This window comes from Panulirus ornatus, chromosome 42 (genome assembly GCF_036320965.1).
Source record: "Panulirus ornatus isolate Po-2019 chromosome 42, ASM3632096v1, whole genome shotgun sequence".
In the NCBI taxonomy this organism is placed as follows: domain Eukaryota; kingdom Metazoa; phylum Arthropoda; class Malacostraca; order Decapoda; family Palinuridae; genus Panulirus; species Panulirus ornatus.
In genome coordinates this window covers 338,211-364,992 of record NC_092265.1, presented here as the reverse complement: position 1 = coordinate 364,992, position 26,782 = coordinate 338,211, and the positions used below count along the sequence as shown (strand labels likewise).

General features: G+C 45.7%; 1 protein-coding gene across 1 annotated transcript; it reads right to left on the bottom strand.

Moving 5' to 3' along the window:
• Positions 1-2,540: 2,540 nt before the first annotated feature.
• Positions 2,541-26,394, bottom strand: LOC139761996 (potassium channel subfamily K member 13-like). The gene is made up of 8 exons (XM_071686775.1): positions 26,320-26,394; positions 24,854-25,688; positions 14,438-14,576; positions 14,081-14,282; positions 12,281-12,367; positions 11,793-11,936; positions 10,994-11,185; positions 2,541-2,987 (listed from the first exon to the last, which is right to left on the bottom strand). Exons 1-8 carry the CDS (start codon positions 26,392-26,394, stop codon positions 2,823-2,825), a joined length of 1,839 nt encoding a protein of 612 aa, XP_071542876.1. The 3' UTR covers positions 2,541-2,822.
• Between the last annotated feature and the right edge of the window lie 388 nt (positions 26,395-26,782).

The following is a 26,782-nucleotide window of genomic DNA, read 5'->3' as shown; positions in this document are numbered from 1 at the left end:
TAGTCCGGTAGGGTTTGAAGGTTGGGTATGTCTCCTCAGGTTACCGAGAAGCGACAGCAATCAGAATCTGTGCCAAACTTCTTTGCCAGGTGGGGTTCCTCGGCTGGATCTTACAACCAGCTCCGGGTTCCGATGTAGGAGCCTCATGGTAACTCTTGCCTCCTTCAACAAGGAGAGACGTTACTCCTTCCTCCACGAAGCTTCCTTACTTAAAAACAGAATTCTAACTTTCAGGGAAAGTAATGCGGGTCAGTGGGGACTAGTGACGTCTCTAGCAGCCGTTCATGTCACTGGTAACTAATAACGTCACTTGTCGCTAGTAATCGCCCGTAACAAGTAAATGATGACGTCACCATTCATTATAAATAGGTTATGTAAGTGGATATCGAGGAAACTACCACCAGATGACGAAGTTACCAGTGATATCGGAAACGACTCTTATCACAAGTAACGTTTACAGCAGTTGAGGGAAAGATGTCAGATTCTATAATGATATTAACTTAGTTCCTTATTATTCCATTTTTTTTTTCAGAGTTGTACAATGATGAGATCATTACAGATACTTTAGTAAAGACTGATATCATGAAATGAATGTGAATACATTATAGATTTCATCATCAAAGACCTGCTGCTAACCTTCATTCTTTTTTTTGATAGACAATAATGAGGATAAACTATGAGCTCCTGCCTTGCAACTCATCATGTCTATACTACTACTGGTGTGGAGGGATGATACTGTAATTCCTTCTCGTTCCCTTAAAGTGTTAAATGGTTGTTGGTAAGTTAGGGCAGCATGGCAAGGGAGATCATGATATACCGCTATATTATGATGATTGATTAAAAGAATCATGTAGTACCGGAAAGTGGTAGGCAATGATCAAACTTAATTTTGAACATATTAAGTGTTGTTCTGGGAAGATTTTCCACGCGTCAGTTATGGTGCTGATAAAGAATGATTTTGTCCAAACCAAATTAGCTCGGTGATCTTTGAGTTTTGGTTCATTCCCTCTTGTTCAACGGTGGCGAGGCCGTAAAAATTTTTCTATATCAACAATGTTGAATCCTTAAAATATCTTAGAATCATTCTATCACGTTGCTTGGAGCCGCTTCTTGCTGAGAAACAACTAATTCACTTCTCGCAGTTTCTCCTCATAACGTTTGCTACGCAAGGAAGGAATCATAAAGTTGTTCTTCGCTGCACTGCTTCCTTTTTAAGAATATCCTTACATAGTTAGGAGGGCCAGAACTGTACTGCATATTCTAGGTGAGAGCTAACCAGACTTAAGTATAGTGAATACCCCTCCTACTACTTCTTTTCAACACACTCTTCTGAATTACTGTAAACAAGGAAGAAGGCGTCATTATAAAATATATATCTCTCATGAAACATAACAACCATATTAAACACAGATTGTAGAATGAAGTTGTCAGCCAACACAGACTGCATTTATGTATTCTTCCACCGATGCAGCTGTTGTTGGCCTACATACAGTACGTAGGTGAGAATAGGATATGAACACGGCTGTTGGCCTACAGCAGGTCAGTATCAGGCTTGGCCTTCCTAGACCCTGGAGTAGGTCACATAAGTTTGAGGTTATACTGTGGACATTACTAATCTAAACAAAAGGTGACGTATTTACAGCCCCCGCACATTATGCAGGATGAGGGGGGGGGGTTCAGGTTTTCGCTGCTCATGGAAGTTCTGAGTGGTAGAGCTAGGCAGGTGTATGGATGTCAGAGCTGGTAAGGGAGTGAATGGTGGAAGTGTTGGAGGGATGACAGGGTGAATGGTTTAAGTTACTAGTTTCACAGCACTTGATCTGCTGCTTTATAAAGTTTAACAAAATTATGTAAGATTGTTACTTCATGCAGTTCATAGTAAGACTTGCAACTTTTGATACAGATCAATTTTCAGTTCTTCGAGACGTGGAGGGCAAGAGGGGAGGTGAAGGCCAGCCACAGTACTGAAGGATCACCTGAACCGGGATCGCGACTGACGTCTGTCAGGTTAACAGTGAGGCGGGTCACGAGCTGTGTAGGCTTGACTCTGAGGTAGGGTGAAGGAGGCTATTGGTTTTAAGGGTGATATGAGGTCGAAGCAGAGTCTACCAGTATGACTTCAGTTTATAACAAGCAGGACCAGCCTCCAGTGTTCTGTGCTTCACGATCTTGACCGACCTGGAACGTCATCATCTGGTTCTAGCACTAGGATCAGCTATCATTTTCCAGTAGTTATTTGGTTTTCTGTCTAGTGACATGATAGTGGCCGTTACACCAGGTGACATATTGGCCATTACGCCAGGTGACATACTGGCCGTTTCACCAGGTGACATAGTGAGTGTCACAACACTGTGATGACAAGTGTAACACGGACTGATTGGTGAACATCTCTGAGGGCATTCATTCTTGACTCTCTCTAGTAAACTTCACTCAGATAAGACAGTAACTTCCCAGACATATCTTGTGATCTGAGAGTTAGGGAAAGTCCATGTGGCTGCGGGCTTTCCTTAGCCTCTCAGATCACGAGACACGACGGGGATCTCATGGACCATTGGTTGGTCTGGGATGGAGAGCTATTGCTTCATCGTGGTCCAATGGGTAGGTACCGACCTGCCGCGAAGTAGGACTGAGTTCGAATTTTCCTCGCCCATAGGTAAATCTTTATCATCTGTTCCATAAGTCAAGTACCTGTAATATATATATATTCATATATGGTATTATCCTTGCTCACCACATTAAAGTTAGAAACTGTACAATGCAGAGTTTGGTTAGTGTATGGCGGGTAGAGGAACAAGGTTGGAGGTGGTCTTGCGGGGGGGTGGCTAGGAGCGGCTATCGCAAAGCTTGGAGGAAGCGATGGCCAGAGGGCCAACTTGACCTGGGGTGAAGCGCTCCTCGTGGACGGGGCGCGGGTGAGGGGAGGATGCGTGGCCTCGTCCCATCTGAGCCGTCTCGTACAGCTGCTTCTGCATTACCGCCAACGACACCTGCAGCAGCAGAACACAAGTTCATTCACCTGACATACTGTACACCTTACAACATAATGCACACAAGGACACATGGGTCATCTTGTAGCATATTCGCACTAGGACACATGGGTTATCTTACAACATGATATACAGGATACATGAGTTATCTTACAATATGATATACAGGACACATGGGTTATCTTACATCATGATATACAGGACACATGAGTTATCTTACAATATGACATATAGGACACATTGGTTATCTTACAATATGATATACAGAAGAACACATGGGTATCTTACAACATGATATATAGAAGGGCACATGGGTTATCTTACAACATAATAACAGGACACATGGGTTATCTTACAACATGATATACAGAAGGACACATGGGTTATCTTACAACATAATATAAAAAGGACACATGAGTTATCTTACAACATAATATACAGAAGGACACATGGTTTATCTTACAACATAATATACAGGGCACATGGGTTATCTTACAATATGATATACAGAAGGACACATGAGTTATCTTACAACATGATACACAGAAGGACACATGAGTTATCTTACAACATGATACACAGAAGGACACATGAGTTATCTTACAACATGATATACAGAAGGACACATGAGTTATCTTACAGCATGATATACACAAGGACAAATGGGTTATCTTACAACATAATATACAGAAGGACACATGAGTCATCTTACAACATGATATACAGAAGGACACATGGGTTATCTTACAGCATGATATACACAAGGACACATGAGTCATCTTACAGCATGGTATACAAAAGGACACATGGGTCATCTTACAACATGATATACACAAGGATACATGAGTCATCTTACAGCATGATATACACAAGGACACATGGGTCATCTTACAACATGATATACACAAGGATACATGAGTCATCTTACAGCATGATATACACAAGGTCACTTGGGTCATTTTACATGATATACACAAGGACACATGGGTCATCTTACATGATATACACAAGGACACATGAGTCATCTTACAGCATGATATACACAAGGTCACATGGGTCATTTTACATGATATACACAAGGACACATGGGTCATCTTACATGATATACACAAGGACACATGAGTCATCTTACAGCATGATATACAAAAAGACACATGGGTCATCTTGCAACATGATATACACAAGGATACACGAGTCATCTTACAGCATGATATACACAAGGACACATGAGTCATCTTGCAGCATGATATATACAAGGATACATAGGTTTTCTTGCAGCATAATGCACACAACGATACATGGGTGATCTTGCTCGATAACGTAGACAGGACTTACGAGTTATCTTACAGCATAACATGAACAAAGACAAATAGGTTATCTTACAGTACAATATGCAGGATACATGGATTATCTTAAGGCATAATTTACAAGTTCCCATCGGTTAGCTTACATCGTAACATACTTATGGACACATGAGTTATTTTACACTAATTTACATAGGGGCACATGGGTCACGTATATCATAACATACACAAGGACACATTATGGTTTATCTTCGAACATTATATACAGGAGGACACCTGCGTTATCTTACAGCACAGCATACACAAGGCCACATGGGTTATATTACAGTATAACATACACAAGGTCACATGAGTTATCTCACAGCATGGTATATAGGACACATGGGTTATCATATAGCATAACACACACAAGGAAACATGGTTTACCTTAAAACATAACATATTCAAGGACAAATGGATTATCTAACAAACTGTAAAATGATATTTGAAATATATCTTTTGGTTAAGACACTCTGAACTTTGCTACACTGATACCATGATTCGAGTGTGAATTTGACGTTATTTACGCGAGACAAAAACCTCAATGAAGAAAATATAGTCCAACGTAGTTATGCTGGGACGTCTGATGGCTAGCCCTATCAATAGTTGTATCAAAGTCGATTATCTTTAATTTGCAATAATGATACTTTAGACATATCATTTGTTTACAAAACTGTATACAGATCATTAACGTAGACGTCATCATAACATTCATTAACGTAGACGTCATCATAACATTCATTAATGAAGACGTCACCATAGCATCCATTAATGTAAACGTCACCATAGCATCCATTAATGTAAACGTCACCATAGCATCCATTAATGTAAACGTCACCATAACATCCATTAATGTAAACGTCACCATAACATCCATTAATGTAAACGTCACCATAACATCCATTAAGTTTAAACTGGAATGGAAAGAAGGAACGTTTCCATATCTGCATGTTATCATCACAGAGGGGGGATGACATGCATCAACTGGGGGGTATGTCATGCATCATCAACTGGGGGGTATGTCATGCATCATCAGCTGGGGGGTATGTCATGCATCATCAACTAGGAGGTATATCATGCATCATCAACTGGGGGGTATGTCATGCATCATCAGCTGGGGGGTATGTCATGCATCATCAGCTGGGGGGTATGTCATGCATCATCAGCTGGGGGGTATGTCATGCATCATCAGCTGGGGGGTATGTCATGCATCATCAGCTGGGGGGTATGTCATGCATCATCAACTGGGGGGTATGTCATGCATCATCAGCTGGGGGGTATGTCATGCATCATCAACTAGGAGGTATATCATGCATCATCAACTGGGGGGTATGTCATGCATCATCAGCTGGGGGGTATGTCATGCATCATCAGCTGGGGGGTATGTCATGCATCATCAACTGGGGGGTATGTCATGCATCATCAGCTGGGGGGTATGTCATGCATCATCAGCTGGGGGGTATGTCATGCATCATCAGCTGGGGGGTATGTCATGCATCATCAGCTGGGGGGTATGTCATGCATCATCAACTAGGAGGTATATCATGCATCATCAACTGGGGGGTATGTCATGCATCATCAGCTGGGGGGTATGTCATGCATCATCAGCTGGGGGGTATGTCATGCATCATCAAGTGAGGTGTATGTCATGCATCATCAAGTGAGGTGTATGTCATGCATCATCAGCTGGGGGGTATGTCATGCATCATCAGCTGGGGGGTATGTCATGCATCATCAGCTGGGGGGTATGTCATGCATCATCAGCTGGGGGGTATGTCATGCATCATCAGCTGGGGGGTATGATAGTTCAAGCCTTTCTGGAACCCAGCACTGCTCCGGAGCGCCAGTTAGTCAGTCAATATAGTAATCTTTGCATCTACTTTATAATGACGTTGGTGAAGGTTCAGTCGTTAGACCCGTTATACTAATGGTCCGATGCCTAGTGAGGCAGTTGGATTATACGTAGAACAACTTTGTTTCCTGTTGTGTTGTTCGCTATTAGTGAAACGTGAGCAGCGACCAGGCCAGCGCGACACAAGGGTGCGAAAACATCCTGCTGTCCTGGGCTATCCCGCCGAGTATTAATGATAAAAGCATTATGCACGTAAACAGATTGAGGCAGGTGTACAGCTAGGCTGGTAGATGGTTAGTGTTGAGTAAGGGTGGTAGATGGTCAGCAGTGAGGGCGTGTAATATATATATATATATATATATATATATATATATATATATATATATATATATATATATAATATATATAAAACAAGAAATATTAAGTTTCTCCGTCCAGGGTGTAGACTGGTCAAGTGTGTCAGCTTTGGTGACAGCTGGCTCGTGCATATGTACAATGTGGCAGGTGTGAAGAAAAGAGAATTCAGAAAAATAAATGTTCTATAGAACCTCCTTCACGTATGGGGGGCAGCACCTCCTTGCTCGCCTGCAGCAGCTGAAGGGAAAGCAAGACATAATGTCGTTATAAATGGAAAGGTCTCCGGTTACCATGGAGGCCGCTGAACCTGGGATGTAGGAGACGATCTTTACTGATGACACATCCAACTTCCCTGGAGGAAGCACAAGCTGGTCATTCGTCACACACTTAACGCACGACCAAGGGAAACATTGCCATCCCTGCACACGCTGCATGAAAACAGGTAAGTGGGTGCCCACAAGATTGGTGCCCTAACTCTTACGTCACTTTCGGTCACCAACCTCACCCACCCACCACCCATGGTCACCAACCTCACCCACCCACCATCCATGGTCACCAACCTCACCCACCCACCATCCATGGTCACCAATCTCACCCACCCACCACCCATGGTCACCAACCTCACCCACCCACCATCCATGGTCACCAACCTCACCCACCCACCATCCATGGTCACCAATCTCACCCACCCACCATCCATGGTCACCAATCTCACCCACCCACCACCCATGGTCACCAACCTCACTCACCCACCACCCATGGTCACCAACCTCACCCACCCACCACTCATGGTCACCAACCTCACCCACCCACCACTCATGGTCACCAACCTCACCCACCCACCACTCATGGTCACCAACCTCACCCACCCACCATCCATGGTCACCAATCTCACCCACCCACCACCAAAGCAGCATTCCCTCAGTTTTACACTATAATCCATTTCTGAGTAAGGTATATCTTGATCAAAACACGCTTTCTTCTACACATATGAACAATTGGTTAGAGGATTATTATGAACAAATCAACAACTCCTTAAGAAGTCGACAATGCTATATAGCAGCCTGACCATGGTAAAAGGTCTGGCCAAACCCTAACTTACCCAAGACATCAGTACAAGTTAGAAGTGAACATTGATTCGTGTCTGTTTCTATTTAGATCATTCTCCTAACTATGATTTATTGAGTGCAATCCTGTCTAGGCAAGATTAACTAGGTGCATGATACGAGGTATGACACGAGGTTAGGTATGTGCATGACGCAAGGTATGACGTGAGGTTAGGTATGTGCATGACGCGAGGTATGATGATTGCATAGCTGCCGCTGGTTCGTGGCTGACACCGCCTTGGGAGTACAGCGTGGTGGTGGCTTGACCTAACCTCACGTACTGACCTATGTGGCCATAAATATTGAGCTAGTAGTGACTCGATGACCCTGGTTCCTGCCAGCTGGTGCACGGAACTGCCACACACTACCACGGGTCATCAGGTCACTAATGTTACTCATTATCGTCACCAGGTCAATACTGTTGGCCTCACTAGCGTCACCAGGTCAGTAGTGCTGGCCTCGTTAGTCAACCACGACCTGGGCAGAGGTGTATTCGGTCAGAGTACGGTGCCTGTGAGGGGTGCCACTTCCCCTGGGTCATAGTGGCACTAGTGGGGACGGTGTAGGGAGCAGCAAAGCTAACTATTAGCTATCAGGTGGCACCAGGTGTGCTGGCCCTACCTGCTCCTGGATCCTGGGGAGGTTTGTCTGCGTCGAGGTAAATGATAAAGGATACGTAATTCAGGACAAAACTGGTTATGTATATAATGATTAGAAAAGTTACACTATATAAACAAGTAATACACACAATGAAAATCTGGAAAGAGGACATACTATGGAAGGAGAACATGAAAAATACATTTGCAAAGTAGCGATGGTAAGTACACATGAATCACAAAGACTGAAAACTTGTAGGTTAAGGAATTTCAGACTGGACCAAGTCACATACCGCGTTAGTTATCCAGGACCTGCCATCTCAGTTGCAAGATTCAACGGTTTTCAAGATGTTTCTTCCCCCAGCCTCCACATCTACAACATACACCGTCACCAGTGACTCGTGTAACGCTACCCTGTACACATCGATACAATTGTTTGCAAGATAAGTAAGTTTAACAACGGTAGTGTAGGGATGAGGTCAGATTACAAAGGTGGTGTGGTGGGGAGGTCAGATTACAAAGGTGGTGTGGTGGGGAGGTCAGATTACAAAGGTGGTGTGGTGGGGAGGTCAGATTACAAAGGTGGTGTGGTGGGGAGGTCAGATTACAAAGGTGGTGTGGTGGGGAGGTCAGATTACAAAAGTAGTGTGGTGGGGAGGACAGAATAACATAGTGTGGTGGGGAGGACAGAATAACATAGTGTGGTGGGGAGGACAGAATAACATAGTGTGGTGGGGAGGACAGAATAACATAGTGTGGTGGGGAGGACAGAATAACATAGTGTGGTGGGGAGGACAGAATAACATAGTGTGGTGGGGAGGACAGAATAACATAGTGTGGTGGGGAGGACAGAATAACATAGTGTGGTGGGGAGGACAGAATAACATAGTGTGGTGGGGAGGTCAGAATAACATAGTGTGGTGGGGAGGTCAGAATAACATAGTGTGGTGGGGAGGACAGAATAACATAGTGTGGTGGGGAGGACAGAATAACATAGTGTGGTGGGGAGGACAGAATAACATAGTGTGGTGGGGAGGACAGAATAACATAGTGTGGTGGGGAGGACAGAATAACATAGTGTGGTGGGGAGGTCAGAATAACATAGTGTGGTGGGGAGGACAGAATAACATAGTGTGGTGGGGAGGTCAGAATAACATAGTGTGGTGGGGAGGACAGAATAACATAGTGTGGTGGGGAGGTCAGAATAACATAGTGTGGTGTAGGTGTAAAGCATAAGAGTGGACGACGGTCGATCGAGTCATATCGTAAGGCGTGGCAGGAAGTAGTTACTAGCTGGGAGATGGCAGTGAACGATCCCGGCCTAAAGTCCTAGTTATGTAGGGAGGGATATGGCCTAACTTCATAATCAAAGGACAGGAAGCTGCAACCAAGGGTCACCGTCGCGTCCACGGAGTGTATATATGTGTGTGAGGGGAGGAGGATAGATATATTCCAAGTGAGGAAGACAGACTTACGTAGGTTCCCAGTAGTGTACTACCACAGGTTCTGACTCCGGTAACATCCAGATAGAATGGTTATATTGGTCATGATATGCAAGTTGGGTGGGACGGGTCGCCCGTCCGTCACGTCACGTCACGTTACACGGTCGCTGAACACATACAAACTTGATAACGAGAATGACCTTGGCATATATATATAGCCTCGCTCACTCTGGCTCTGGTGTATAAGAGTCCAAGGTCGTGGCCTCCGTGTGAGGCAAGACTGCGGGTGGGAGGCATCTCGTCCACGCTATTCATTAGCAATCAATCAACATCGCCCCCCCACCCCCCACCCCACCTCTATCCCCCTCCTACTCAACCCAACTACTCATTTCCATACAATAATCTTTGTTACAATGTGACTTACAATGTAACTTACAATTTATCTTACAATGTAATTAACAATGTAGCTTACAATTCAACTTACAATTTAACTTACAATGTAACTCACAATGTAACTTACAACTTACAAAGCAAACTTACTAACAATCATAAGCGTCAAATTTACTTGGTTTACGAAATTTTCTTAATCAGTTAAGTGAAGTTGTAACCTAACCAAAGTAACTTCCAGACACCCAATCTAGTATTATGGTTCGTCTGTGGTCTTGTGTTATGGTAATACTACGAATCTTAATGTATCTCACATACATGACTGCCTTCTGTCACCAGCCTGTTCAGCAATAAAGGAGAAGTGGCCATACCTGGACAGCTCAGCAAATCTTTCTCCTGCACCTACAGATGACAGACTAACTCGATCCTTTCCGAAAGAAGTCGAAGCCATCATCACTTCATAAAGACAAATACCAATTTTTAATACTTTTATGTGAAGTCGTAGGCTTGACCCTCACTACTACCATTTGTTCACCCGGATCGTGCAGCCGAGCACATTGGTTTGAGAGCAACTGTCAAGAGACGTCATCCCGTCAGCGTCTACGGCATGGCAGCCTTCACTGGCGTGCAATTACTTTACAACAATGTGGCCAGCAGCGTCTCGGGCGTGGCAGCCCCCAGATTACACGTACACTACCAGTATCATGGCCGTGTGGCCGTATTGGATATCTATTCATAGTTTTGATATCAGGATATAAATATTTGTGTTGAATGGTAAGTTTCTTAAGTCTTCATATGACTTGTTCTGTTCCTAACTATAACTCCTCTTTGTCCTCTTTCTTAGCCTTCTACATTACCCAAACCAAACAGTCCTTGCCCTCCTTCCCCCGACATTTCTCAAAACCTGCGATCTCGCTCCTTACCTTGTTGGTGGAGATGTATTCCCTCATAGAAACCATTTCTCCCGACAACTTCCTCTCGGTTTCAGAGCCGCAGACCGAGTCAATGTCTCCGTCGATCCGTTTGATGGCATGTTTCTGGAGGCGCGAGGGCGACACGGCGTTCCTGCGAGGCGTGGCCTTGCACCGCCCGTGGGAGCAACAGCTGGCTGTTCTCTGCAGCAAACATGCGTAGGTTAATGTGTGTAGTGGTGCGTGCGATGATAAGTGAGGGATTAAGGATGGGGGTGTTGGGTATAGTAGCGTGGGGGCGGGTATGGGTAGGGAAGGAACGATACAGGTGTTGGCTGCTATCGTGAACTTGGGGGCACGTAGTTCGATGGGAAGAGAGTCGGACGTAGCTTGGCAGTTGGGTTTTATAGGTGTGAAAGATAGATAGATTAGGAATTGTGATAGATTCGTGTCCACTATTCATCAAAAGTTGTCGTGTGGTTCACATGAGAGCGTGTCAGATATAACACGCGTAGCCTCGCTGGCGGACGGTACTAACGTGGTGTACCTAACTACTAATGCCACTAGCAGGTTAGGTTAGGATCTTAGCTCAGATGTGACACTTGTCGCACACAGGAACTGTTGTCCCTGATTGGTTTGCCCATGGCAAACAAGTCGTCTTATTTACGTCCCTCTCACTCGCTCCCTTCAACCTCCCACAAATGCAATGGGGTAGAGATCAAGTGGGTGGATAAGAGATAAGCGCAGTGTTGTATATAGGAGCAAGGAAAAGAAGTGTCGGATGGTGAGCGTGCTTGTGGTTGGTTCTCACCTTGATGATGCAGTTAAGGAACTGTTTGATGGTGATGGAGATAACGTTGAATAGCGAGTATATGCAGCAGCATCCCAAAACTAGGATTGCGAAGTTGAAGAAGCGGTAGGCATGGAGTCCTGCCCCGTAGAATTGGTTGGGTTCCTGTAGACATAGTAAACTGTTCACATCATTGGCAATAACTCTTCATATTTTGTTCCAGCTCATCAATAACATATGTATATTTGTGTAGATGTTGTCCAGTGATAACTGAGTCTATATGAGCATTCGACAAGCCGGAGCATGATGAATGATAATTACCTTTTGTTAGTATAAGAAATAAGAATTGTGAAAGTCTGCATGGAAGGAAGGAACTCCTTCCGTTCACTTATGCTGAAACGAAAAAAGACTAGACTTGTACAGTACCCCCTGCCCGACCATTTCCACTGGCAGTGGCAGAGTGTGACAACACAAGAACACACCACAAGGTAGCTAACCCTCCTCCTTACCTGAGCAGACACAAAGTCACCGAAACCGATGGTGGCGAAGGATACGAAGCAAAAGTAGAGAGAGTCAGCGTAGCTCCACGTCTCCACCTGCCGGAAAGGATCTAGATGTTAGTCGTCATCTCCTGCTGCACCAACTGGCTAGGTACACCTGAAGCACCTAACATACTAAATAAAATCATATTGTGGTAACAGGAAGACCTTCATGTACACCAGATGTTAGTTTGCTTCCTTGCGACCATAGTCCCAGCTGCTCTGATTAAGTTCCAGCTTGATGTATTAAGGAGACCAGAGGCATCTTTTCTGTAACCAACACCTCAGCGTACACCAGATCAGTACATTGTACATGGATGTCAGCCCTGGGTCTCACTGGGACCATGGCTCGGGGTGGTGGTACCTGGGACCATGGCTCGGGGTGGTGGTACAGTTCCGAGCTGGGTCTCACTGGGACCATGGCTTGGGGTGAGAGGGGTTTTGCCACTGTGATGGGTTGTGTGAATGTCGTAAGTTAAGTCACAGTTGCTGGTTGGATCACTGTCGCTGCGCTGTATGGACGGTGTTGTGCGCTACAACTCACCTATTCTGCCATCGTCACCAGCATGGCTCGCTGAGCATACGTCTCTCAATATCATACTGGCAAATGACAGTGTTAACTTTACACGTGATGGTGTTATCTTTACCGTGATGTTGTTATCCTTGCCGTGATGGTGTTATCTTTTCATTGATGGTGTTATCTTTACCGTGATGGTGTTATCTTTTCACTTTGGACAGCATCATTCGCTGGTCATGTAACATTAATGAAACAGGAATTAACCTATTATCGGCTTGAGGGACTGTGGCCATTACAGTACTTCTGTCATAAGCTCTACCATAAGTTGTACCATAAGCTGTACCATAATCTGTACCATAAGTTGTACCATAAGCTGTACTATAATTTGTACCATAAGCTGTACTGTAAGTTGTATCATAAGCTTTACCATACGTTGTACCATAAGCTGTAACATAGGTTGTACCATGAGTTGTACCATAAGTTATACCACAAGCTTTACCATAAACTGTATCATAAGTTGTACCATAATCTGTACTATAAGTTGCATCATAATCTGTACCATAAACTGCACCATAAGATAATTACTATTTGAATTGTATCATCATATATACTCAGCATAAATGATAGCAGCCACACACCATTAGTACCATTAGCAACTCATCACATGAGTAACACCAGTCACTCACCATAAGTACCACCAGCCACTCGCCATGAGTACTACCTGATACTCACCATGAGTACTATCAGACACTCGCCATGAGTAATCCCAGCCACTCGCCGTGAGTATCACTAGCCACTCACCATAAGAACCACCAGTCACTGATCATGAATACAATGAACTACTCGCCATGGGTAAAACCAGAAAAACAGACACTCGCCATAAGTACCACTAGCCAGCCATCATGAGAAACACCAGCAATTCATCATGGGTAACACAAGCCACTCATCATAAGTAACACGTTACTCACGTATACATGACTCATTATGAACAGTTTTCCCTCTCTAATACTACGGTTCTCAACAACATTTACCCTATGAGTTCATCACGTTAAATATGATGTGTGTGTGTTTAGCATGACAGCTTTCAACCCTAGAATATGCAGCACGATATGCGGCAGACGTGCAGCTGGCCTGGCTTGTTGTATGAGGAGACATGATCATCACCTCCACCATCACACTGTCTACACTGGCGCGATATCATAGACCAACCACTATGGCCGGAACCACATGAAGAGAAGCGTGGAGTCACTGACCTCCATGAACATGACTGCACCGAGAAAAGCGACGATGACTGAAGCGATGGAAAGGTAAAACATGACCCAGTACACTGAAGGTTTCCATGAGTCCAGACTCGAATCTTCCATGGAGTCCTGGGATCCCCGACGGTTGTTTTCCACTACAGTCTCCTGGCCCGCGGCTGCTGCTCGCTCTCTCTGCTTTCTCTCATGGCGGGCCCTGAAAGCAGAGGGCAAGAACTGGCTATTGTCATTATCAGGAGGACGTGCATAAACTGCCCTACAGACACCTACCTTATGACAATGACACTCACCTCATGATAATGATACTCACCACATGATAATGATACTTAACCTCATGATAATGATACTTACCTCATGATAAAGGCTAAGAGGGTGATGATGCGTTCCAAGAACAGGTTGAAGAAAAGGATGCCGGAGGAACAGCCAATAAGACCGTAGAAGATACAGAAGATCTTGCCCTTCTCCGTCCTGGGAGACGTAGCACCGTACCCTGAGGGAACATCTGACACTCAATACTCTATCAAAATTCTCACATTTGATGCTCACCTTTGCTTTGCCTGTTACCATTTCCCCATCTACTCCCTTTACTGATGTTTTTATTTGTTATCTTATTCTCCTCACAGGGGCTCTATGCAGTTTCATCGGCTACGACATCCAACGGCATCAGCATCGAGTTAATCTAGCACCAGCATCCTCGACAGGAAGCGTCGGACATCGCCAATGTATTTTTTCCGGAAGCAGCTTAATCGACAGTATGTGCGACCACGCCCCCTGCAGCACAGAGCATATAAGGCAGCTATCCACTAACTCAGGACGTCGTCAGATGTCCCCTATCCTCTGGAGAAGCTGTGCGAGATCCAATATTTAATGCAACTCTGCCCATGAAAGGTTATCTTCGCCTTCTAACCGTCTCACAGCGCCAGGAGAACCATGTAGACCTTATCTTGATTCATCATAAATGTACCATTTGCAGCAGCTCACTCTACGCTTCATCATGTACCACTTGCAGCAGCTCACTCTACGCTTCATCATGTACCACTTGCAGCAGCTCACTCTACGCTTCATCATGTACCACTTGCTGCAGCTCACTCTACGCTTCATCATGTACCACTTGCTGCAGCTCACTCTACGCTTCATCATGTACCACTTGCTGCAGCTCACTCTACGCTTCATCATGTACCACTTGCAGCAGCTCACTCTACGCTTCATCATGACCTCTATCAAATATTGACCCAATAAAACACTGGGTTGTTGATCGTGTCTTGTGCCCCCTCACTCACACTTCACCGTTACACGATATAAGAACGCCTTAAACTACCATGGCTTAAGACCATAAGTCCCATAGCCCTAGAAATATGATTGTAATGGCCCAAGAACGATGACTACAATGGCTTTAGAACCATGACAATGATTGCCGTAAAACCATGAATACCTTGGCCCAAGAATCATAAAACCTTGGCCCAGGAGAATGATTACCATGGCCCTAGTGCCATGACTAACATGGTCCCGAGACTATGACTACCATAGCCATAGGACCATGACCACCATGGCTCAGAGACCATAACAACCCTCCGTCAGCCATTATGGCTGCGTGGCCATGATTACCATAGATCAACATGCTTGGCTATCATGGCTCAGAGACCAAGATCTCCCTGACATCAGGACCATGAGCATCGACCTTAAGCCAAATGGCCTCACACCCATGACTCGTGGCTAAGAAACCATTACTACCGACCATGAACGGCCATGATCCTGGGACCATGACCTGCGGGGAGGGGAGGCAAATAGGCGGTGAAGACTTAGGTAATTAGGTTAAGAAAAGTTGGAACTACAGGAAAGTGGCGGCCTGGAGGTGGGTTGCCGGGGTGGAGGTGGGTCGCCGGGGTAGAGGTGGGTTGCCGGGGTGGAGGTGGGTTGCCGGGGTAGAGGTGGGTTGCCGGGGTAGAGGTGGGTCGCCGGGGTGGAGGTGGGTTGCCGGGGTAGAGGTGGGTTGCCGGGATGGAGGGGACGGTTGATGAAGGGGTCGGTAGGTAGGTTGCCGGGGTGGAGGGGTCGGTTACTGAAAGGGTCGGTAGATGGGTTGACGAGGGTGGAGGTGGTATTTAGATGGAAGGTATGGAAGGTTGTTAAGATTGTGATGAAAGAGACAAGACGATAAGAATGAGAGACCAACTGGTTACTTGATGCCACCAGGTCAGGTTACAGACACGGTAGTCGTACCACACAGAGTGATAGCAACAGACAGGGCAGTGGCAAAAGACACTGTCGCATATGCATTCCTGGCTCTACTACTGTCATGCATACAACCTTAGCATTGTCATAGTCTTGCAAGCAACTCCAGCAATGCCATTGTCACGCAGGCAACCCTGGCACTACCGGGGTCACACAGGCAACCCTGGCATTGAACTACAAGTGTTTTGTAGGTAATGCCGATCCATAGCGCCAAGTCCCTAACACACTCAGCTGATTGACATATTGACATATTGACATGGCATACATGACTGGCTGACTGTCGTATATTGGAAGGTCCTTAATTGGATTTTCTATTGATGATCAATTTTTTTCAAAGCTGTTCAGAATCTATATTTACATTTTGAGAGTTGTTATGCATGTTGTTATGAAGGTGAGTGTAGCAACGGGCGGAGAGCAGGTGTTGTCCCAGACGGACAGTGAGTGTTGTACCTGGCTGCTGGGTCATCATGTCACCTGACCTGGCTGCTGGGTCATCATGTCACCTGACCTGGCTGCTGGGTCATCATGTCATGATCATCATCAGTTAAGACACAAGTGATACTGATGTTGAAAGTCATGACCAGGTTGTCCATGGCCCCTTCATGGCCTGGCCATAACTTGAACCCTGGAGGTCCGTGATGTCATGACTGACCCGACTCTGGTGGTCCGTGGTGCCACTGGACCACATTGCGTCTTCTTTGACTGCCTTGAAGGAACTCACCTCAATATTAAGTAGCCATTACACAGTAACTAGTAACCCACAGAAAACCCGCAGTAATGCCGGAGTAATTATTGACCCACAAAAGATGAGGGTCAGAGGAGGGTGTGTGGTGAGGTCAGGGTCAGAGGAGAGTGTGTGGTGAGGCTACGGTATAGGACTGCGGCAAGTGGAGGGTGGGTCAAATGTGAGGAACGGTGGCCCATCTGCAGATCAGAAACACCAAAAAGTATGACACTGGAGAGTGTGAGGTTGTTCCAGGGTGACATACCAGAGGAAGTGCTCATGCTATTTGGCACTCCCGGGTTGTGAAGTATGAGGGTTGAGAGTCAGCAGGAGCGGGGATGAAGCAAGTAACAAATGAAGGAGGGGATGGAGGCAGGCGGACATTACCATCACTAGACAGATATAAACATTATAGGCGTCACTGATGGCCGGGAAGGCAAAATATCCCTTACACCAGAAAACCCAACCATCTGCATTAATCTTTGTCTACTGTTTGTATATGTCGGCAATATAGCTCCCTCCTGAGCTTGTGGTCAGCAGTGGAACCAGCAATGCTAAGTCTGTTGTTGTGAAAGCTAAACAAGTCTATAGACAGCCTCACCCACATCACTTCACATCACTTGCTAACAAGTGACGGTTTCTCAAATCCCAAATTATGTTCCGATAAGTGTAAACTAGAATAAAAATCGTCAAAGAAATAAATGGTGTGTGTGTATGTGTGTGCGCACGACCTTTAGAAACATACATACATACATACAAAGATAAAATGAGGGGGAGGGGGTAGAGAGAGACTTGAAAATGCAGTGAAAAGTCGAGAGCAAGAGAAGGCGGGAGAGGGAGAGGAGAGGGAGAGGCCGGTGAGGGAGGGAGGGAAGGGCTGGTGTTGTCGAGGAGAGGTTGTGTAGAAAAGGACTGTAATTGAACAAACATTCGCCTTTGTGTACCTGGGGCGGCCACATGAATACGCCACACTACTTCTGGCATGTTTATCAGCCTGTTGGCTGGTCTCCTCACCGAGAGGCGCCTGGATTAATGGGGAGGGCCACCTCCCCTTCTCTACCAAATTCTCGGTCTCTCCTGTCTCCCATTTACTTGCACTGCGTCCACATTATGGTGAGTATAGTTCATACGAATTAGTATTGTAGATTTACATGGCTGGGATTAGAGGGGGGGGGGGGGGGGGATCGTCATCAGATCCTCGTACCTTTAGGACAAAGTCTCATGTTTCTCCAAGTCCAGAGGTTTAATGAGGTCTCTCGTATGTTGTTACCCCACACAGGTACGTCTCCATGCTATTGTAAACAGGAGTCATTTTCCTCGACTGTTGTCCCGGTTTCAGTTTTTTTTTGATACCTGCAGCAAGATTTCTTCTTAGCTTTTGTCGTTTCTTTTACGAGCGCCCTGAAGACAAGCTCATTTCTCTCTTGAATCTACGTGATTTTCTGGTCATTCAGATATAAGTTGAGGGAATATCGTTTCTTCCTTGTTCCGCATGTTTGGTATACTCCCACAAACTTTTACGACTACTCACACTTATCCTAGTCTCACTTCCTCCTAATACGTCTATAGGTAGCCGTTGTGGTGGGTCAGGGATGGGGGATCCAGTAGCGTCCACAATATCCGGATAACTGAGAAGGTTGTTATTGCTTGGGAGAGATGGGAGGTTATGTGGCAGAGAGGATTGACCGATGAGAGGTGGATGATTAAGTGTAGGTGTGTTGCAGGGACGGGTGCGTGGTAAGAGGTGAGATGTTGTGTGGTAGAATGTGAGAGAATGAGTAAGGAGAGATAACCTGAGGGAAGGAAGTAGGAAACTGTGGTGGGGGTGAGACAAGAAGGGAAGGAGAAAGGTGAGTAAGAAGGGGTGAGAGGGTGGTAGATGGTGAGGCAAGATCCTACAGAAAGTAGTATATAGAGAGGAGAACGTTGATGTGAATATTGGAATTATGACATACAGAAATAAAATGTGAACAGTAACAGAAGGACAGGTACAAGATATTCTTCGGAAGCTGTACAGGGTGAAATGTTGAAGTCAAGTATTCCATGAGGTTGGAGGGAAAGGGACCGAAGCTAATGGAATGGATTCACGGGTTGGAAGAGAAATGGACTGAGAAGGGAAGAACATCAGTCTCTTGTATCAGACGGTGGAGGTGAAGGTTTTTATATAGAGCACAGAACACGTGAGGACGATACACGGAAACGAAAACAAGGGAAAGATAAGCACAGATCAGAGGTAGGAGTAATGTGGTGATGAGGGAAGGTTGAAATGACGAGTAGTATTACCATCCAGTTGAGGTGCAGAGTGAGACAGCACTACTGGTTGGTGGGAGGAGTGAGGCAGCATTAACGGTGGATGAGGAGAGGGTGTGTCGGTAGCCCAGGGGAATGAGGATAATGAGATAGGAGATTGGACTTGTGAGTAACCTGGTAGCGGTGAACGTCGTGTGGTGTAATGGGATGCTCGGGAATCACGTTTATAAGAGGCTGTCCGTGTCGTGGCCCACCTGCTACAAAGCACATCTTTCAGTCTATCACAAGAATTGTCTGAAAGAATGTTGGAGAGAATCATCCTCTCTCCCTGTGAACGGACTTGACCAGGTATAACCAACATAACCAAGTTGTCAGACAACCAACATGATCCTGATTAGGCAATAAATCAATATATGAAAGTTGTAGTATTTACAAAAATCATCTTAATAAAATCATCTAAGAAAAGATATCACAGTAATCCCTGTGAAACCTTGCCCGAATAGATGAATATTCATGTTGTGGTCAGCAGTGCTGCTGCTCATACCCTGAAACAACTGACCTTTAAAACTGTTGTACACGTGTTTGAGCTGATGGAGGTGCTGAACATGGTCTGTCATGACATAATGAAGAATCTGGTTTGTCCAAGAATTGCAATCTATTTGTATTCAAGTAGTGCACATCCGCCCTACTCTAAATCTGTTCACATAGGTCCTTAATAGTAGAGAAATCGTGCATTACCAAGGGCTCTGTGCAAGAATATCAGAAAATCAGAACCACAACCATCAGCTGTTCTAAGGAATAATTCCATGAAAGCGCCAAAGTACCCAAGTTCTGGCTGAACCTCAGGGGCATCTTTGCCACAGGTCTGCCAACACCATCGCTTGTGTCAGACAGATCTCACGAGTCATGCCACTCGTAACAAAATACAAGTGGCATCTGTCCTACTTGTGTCATGCCCACACTACACTGGGAGTCACGGGAGTCAGCCAGCATGACTGGCTGACACACACTTGCTGACCTTCAGACATTGTTAGTACAAGTGTCCTCTGGGACATACCTACGTCTAGGATACACATACCTCTGGGACATACTTACCTTTAGGACGTTCATACCTTTGGGATATGCATATCTTTGCGACATACCTACCTCTAGGACAAACATATAGATGGGCGTTAAAGCAGGATGTCTGAGAATGAAGTGAAAATCAGTGACACGAGTGGCTGCTCTGGTCAAAATGTAACCTGGCCTACAGAAACAACTGACGGTGACCCTCAGTCCAGGTCGTAATTGCGGGGTACCCCGTAGTCGTACTGCCAGAGATAATATTATGTTCCCCAGGAGGAGAATGACTTAAAACGGCGAGGCAGGGGTGACCTGACGAGAGGACGCGGAGCCGGCAGCGGCCTCCATCACCGGCCACTCAAGGCCAGAAATACCAACTATATTTTGGTCCTGGACCAAAGTAGCTGCAGCGGCGAGCATCGATCCTGTCCGCTAGTATTGTAGAGGAGAAGGTCACGATATCATTATTTCAGGACCTTCCGTTCTGACCTTAAGCCGGCGCCCGTCCCGACAACCACAGTCCTCCCCAACCCACGCAACCTTCCTGATACCCAAACCTACCGCGGCTGCTAACGCCTCCTACCAGTAACCACGGCTGCCCACGCCTCCTCCTAGTAATCATGGCTGCCCACGCCTCCTCCCAGCTACCACGGTTGCCCATGCCTCTTCTCAACAACCATGGCTGCCCTTCCCGTAATGTAAACAACGTGGAGGTCATTCCCACAACACGGCAATTAAAAAAACTTGTCATGTGAGTCAGTATTTACCTCCGAGTCTTATCAAATACAAGTACATAAGTAATGGCGGATATAAGCACACCAACTTAAACATTATATATCTATAACAACAGACAGAACACACACACACACACACACACACCTATCATCAACATCCAAACATGACCACAGCCATACAGCTCTTTGATGGCCCGCCAGTAGAACGTAGACTTAAATACCGTTTTAGTTACAGATGGAACACGTCATTGACCCACCACAAGCTACCGAGTCTGCCATTTCTAGACAGGAGGTCCAACCCGGTCCTGGGTTGCGAAGGTCAGAGACGGTTAGACGACCTGACCTCAACTCCACATCCGGACACTAACGGTCTCGCATGACCCAACTTAGTGGATTTAGTGATGGACTTTCTATATTCCTTCCTCGTTTAATATTGTTCATCTGTGTTTCCTTAACTGTAAGATTTTCTATATTTCTGTTTCCATATTTGGTAATTAGATTGCAACTTATAATACCCTTCATGATTTTGTTCATTTGTTTCGCTTTTAGTGTTTTCCTTACTTTTATGTGCTATGTACTTTGTTTTTTCTGAGTGTGTTTATATCTTATATTTTGTTTGCGTTTTACACATCATATCTAAGTCATATATCCAGTTGTTGTTCGCTGATGATACAGCACTGGCGGCTGATTCGAGTGCGAAACTGCAGAAGTTGGCGAATGAGTTTGGAAAAGTGTGTGAAAGTAGAAAGTTGAGAATAAGTGTGAATAAGAGCAATGTTATTGGGTTCAGCAGGGTTGAGGGATATGTCAGTTGACATGTGAGTTTGAATGGAGAAAAACTGGAAGTGAAGTGTTTTAGGCATTTGGGATTGAACTTTGTAGCAAATAGAACCACGGAAGTGGAATTGAGTCATAGGAGGGGGAGGGGCGAAGGTTCTGGGAGCGATGAAGAAGTGTGGAAAGAGAGAACGTTATCTCGGAGAGCGAAAATGGGTATGTTTGAAGAAATAGTAGTTCCAACCATATTATATGATTGCGAGGCATGGGCTATAGGTAGGGTTGTGTGGAGGAGGGTGGATGTGTTGGAAATGAAATGTTTGAGAACATTGTGTGATGTGAGGTGGTTTGATATAGTAAGTAATTAAAGGGTAAGAGAGATGTGTGGTAATAGATAGAGTGTGGTTGAGGAACGTCACTAGAGAGAGAGAGAGAGAGAGAGAGAGAGAGAGAGAGAGAGAGAGAGAGAGAGAGGTGGACATTGTTTGTGTCTGCTATGTTTTGTCCTTTTCTTATTTCAGTGATGATATTTTATGTTAGGTCAGTCGCCTTCATTTCTATTTTCTCAGCAAAAATCCAGCAGGATTATGTCGTTAGGTCGACAGAGGGAGTGTCATATTGTTAGAGCGGGCGGGCCAACCATGGAGACAGGCTAGCGGCAGACACCTGGTGAAGGGTGAAAGTCGGCAGGAAACTCTGGTTGACGAACATGCTCTGGACACCACGGCAGGAGGCCAGAGTGTCGCCAGAGTTGATCTGCCTCAGTAAGTTGGGGACACTAGGGCAGGCTTCCTGCCCTCTGCCACTAGGATTGGTCGACTCAGACCAAAGTTTTCCGCGTGTCTATGGTCGTGAACCTAGATACTTCAAGACTTTGTGTATAATTATACGTATTTTTGCAAGAAAAAATCCAGATGTGTTAATGAATACTTGTACATAATCATATAGATCTCCATTTGTCAGCGTACAAGACCTTGAATATGTACGGCAAGTGTATCATTATTCACAAGTGTAAACTACTTTCCGGTAGCCTGCTTAAAGGCCAGGAAGGGTTTAACCATGGCTAGCCTCATACAGGGACAATTTCTGTAACCAGAACGAAGTGTGACAACGATTAACTTTTCTTGACGCCAACAACCTATGCTGTCCGCACACTTATCACACATCCTTGTATAGAGTCCCTGTTTGAGATCATTTTCCAAAGAACTTATCGTCTTTAATCCCTCCTCACCCACCATGAGAGGTGGCTAGTGGCTGGGAAGGTTGACGTCTCCCCAGCAGCAGCAGCTTCCATATGAAGTCGAGGTTCCACATGAAGAACGTTCCTGGAGAGTGGCATGGGCCAAACCAGATATGCTATTGGCCTAACACTGTCCCTGGCCACCCTGCACGCCACTTCCTGTCCCTGACCACCCTGTACGCCACACCTCGTCCCTTGCCACCCTGTACGCCACACCTCGTCCCAGGCCATCCTGTACGCCACACCCTGTCCCTGGCCACAATATGAGCCATACCATAACCCTAGTCACACTATGAGACATACTCCGTCCCTGGCCACACCATGTCTATAGCCTACTCGTACCAGCCTCCAGCCCCGTCTTTTCTCTCCCTCTTCGTGCCAGCTTCCAGTCCTTCTTTCCCTCCCTCTTTCCTCCTAATACCACCCTCCACATCCCAGCTTTATTCAGTCTAGATAGGATGGTTATAGGAGAGGAAGAAGAGGTGGGACAGGGGAAGGGATAGCTTGAGAGGGAAAAGATTATTGTACAGATGTATGGTGTAATTTTTTTATGCCTATTGAAGCGTATTTTTGGTGCCTTATTTGTATACCTCCGGCAGATTGTGGGTGTGTTTGTATTCGTGTTATGTCTTTTTAATTTGTGAAGATTTACTATGCTGAGCTAAACATTGTTCATTGTGTACGCCGATGGATGACTGGAGCTTCCCTGAGTGCTTGGAGGCTTCGAAGGAACCAAGGGGGTTATAGGTTTGTACAGTTGTCGAGATCTTAGATGTGTCTGTAGTTTGAAGCATTCTTGTTTTAAAGTCTCTGTCACACGCCATCTCATCCGTCCCTGAGGCTCCCATCACACGGCCCCCCGGCGCCCAACACGGCCACACATATCCACTTAGAAACATGAAAAGAATTAAAGCCTTAGTAATAGGTGGGAACGTCCCTGCCTCAGGAAAGTAATCATTTACAGCAGCCGAAGTTGAAGCAATAAATAGAATGCCTAACCAAGCCGTCTCTTTCAGATGTTTCCGGACACCAATTTTCCAATCGAAACTTTGAGGAAAGTAACTCAAACATATTGGAACAGTACTGACTAAAGTTGAAAATCAGAATAACGAATGAAAAGTTATGAGAGAAGGTTGTATGACAAACTTTAATGTATGTGGTAGTAGGTAAATGAGGGCCCTTCAAATTGTCTCTTTGTCTATCTGCTTGTCTGTCTATTTCTCTCACTTTCTCTTGTCCGTTTGAAATTAGGTGATCCAGAGGCAGCAAATGTTATACCTGTTCACTGGACGGGGTCATGCCATAGGATTTCTCTGGTGCTTCATCTCCCAGCTGTCATGGTAGAGGAGAGACCTCCATTCGCACTTTATGTTCAGCATGTGGGACGATCGTCGCAAAATTCACTTGGAACTGTGACCTTCATGGGAGACTTCCCGACGACACTGAACCCCAAAAACACTGACCAGATCCGAGGCGGGCCCGATACCATACAGCATCTGATGGTTCGTGAACAGGTGACACGCAGAGGGAGGGGAGCAACACAGGACCACAATACTACCTTTAATGTCATTCCAGATGTATGGCCAGTGTCCATTTGGAGGAGGGTCGTCATAGAACTTTGCTTCTGAACAATACTCCCGAATATTAGTATTGCGTTTACAGAAGAACTGCGCAGGCTTACAGTAGACGAATAAATCATTAGGGGCACAATAACGGGAAAGGGAAGAACACTTATCAAACTAACTCACCAATGGTAGAGACGACGGTGTAGACAAAGTGGAAACTCCCAGCGAAATCCCAATGTCGTCGCCTTTGGGGACTGTGTCCGTCGTCGGTCATGTTGCCCCAGATATAAAGAAGCTCCTCCACCTGTGACAAACTCACGTTGTTAAAGTCTATATCTTCCTTCAGTTCCTTGAGCTTCTCGTCATACTGTGTAAGGTAAGTGTTTCTTTCTTTTTGTTCGTTGTCTTCCTCAAAGGCCTGGAAGACAAGAGCGCCAGCCACCATGTACAGCAGCAGCACCAGCGCCAGCAGAAGGAATCGGGCGTTGTCTTCCTTTAGGGCTAGGGCGTTCCAGAAGCGTGCCTTCCGGGGCGCCACCAGGGGCCCACTTCCAGGCATCACCGTGCCCTCTGTGTCTTGTTTTGGTGCGGCAGACCCGCTTGGCGTGGGGCACATGCAGCAGGTGCAGCACCTGCCGCCGCCCTCCGACCGCACCCACCCCAGCCCGCACTCGAAACTGCCTCCACTGCTGCTATCCCCTGCACTGCTTCCAGAGGTGTCGCTGGAGAAGCTGTCACTGTCAGAGTTGCTGCCGTTGCTGCTGTTGCCGTTGGCAGTTTTGATATTTCGTCGGTCACAGGTTTTCTCGGGGTCAGAGGCTGTCCACCCATCCACCGTCCACACCGCTCCCTCGTTGTGGATGGGCGCCTGGGGCTGCACTCCGTCTCCCACACCCTCTCCCACAGCCCCGGCCCCACCTGCTCTCCACGCCCGTGCCAGGTCTGCCACTTGGTGGTGTGAGTGATCCTCCAGCTTGACGACTACCTGGCAGGGCCAATAACTGTGTCGGGCCACGCCCTCCGATGCAACATCCTAGCCAGTGCTTCAGCCAGCTTCTGCCTCTCAAGATGCGGTACACTAATACCTGGGGCTTCTTTACCTGCCTTGTGCAGACTCTCGACCGATTTGTCGAAGTATGTCAGAGAGCAAGAGCTGTATGGGGACGGCTGAAAGTTTCATATGGAGATGCATGAAGGGACGGATCTCAGTAATGGAGCCTGCATCATCCTCTCCTCCTGTGGAGGCGCCTACACCACTAGGGCGGTTGTCCTCTGGTCGTCTATCTTCTCAAACATTCTGCCAAAGAAAATAGTAAAACTAATTAATATCCTCAAGAACCTGATATACATCTCCAGTAACTGGCATGAGCATAAGGTAGAAATGTACTCATTGTTTTACGACAGAGTAATGTGTAGGTCTGTGTTGGGCCCACAGTTGACACCATTATCATAGAAGACTATGGGAGTATGGACTGGCAAGTTCCAGTAGGATGACCCTGTGACCAGGACAGAATAGGAGTCATTATCATCCTCCTCCCTCACCCATACAACACAGTGACAAGTTATATAATGGGTAGCATTTACTTTCTTTGCGCCACACCACTTGTAGATCGGTCGACTTATACATTAGAATAAAATTTGTTGCAAACCTCGATGGTGTTGCATGTTTTTACACTGATCTTCAGGACAAAAGGATCTTGGAACACAAATTTGCCAGTGTACATAGCGAGCATTCCTCGACTGTGAAAATTTATATTCGTATCTCCCGATCTTGTGCAACAGAAGCCTTAACATCACAATGATCGCAATTTATACATAGTAAGTCGAGTAACCAACAAAAAAGGCGAAAATAAAATATTTCCTCTCTATCATAATAATCATATAAAGAAACTTTGAAGTAATAATAAAGAAGTGATGTTCCAGCCAAGTGATGTTCTAGCCAAGTAATCAACATTCTTATTGCAGGTACTACTTGTTGAGCTTGACCAACCCTTCTAACACTTTTGGTTTTCATAGCTGAAAATTGCCAGCAATGATCCCGATCAGCTTTGGTTGTTCCCAGCAATGATCCCGACCAGCTTTGGTTGTTCCCAGCAATGATCCCGACCAGCT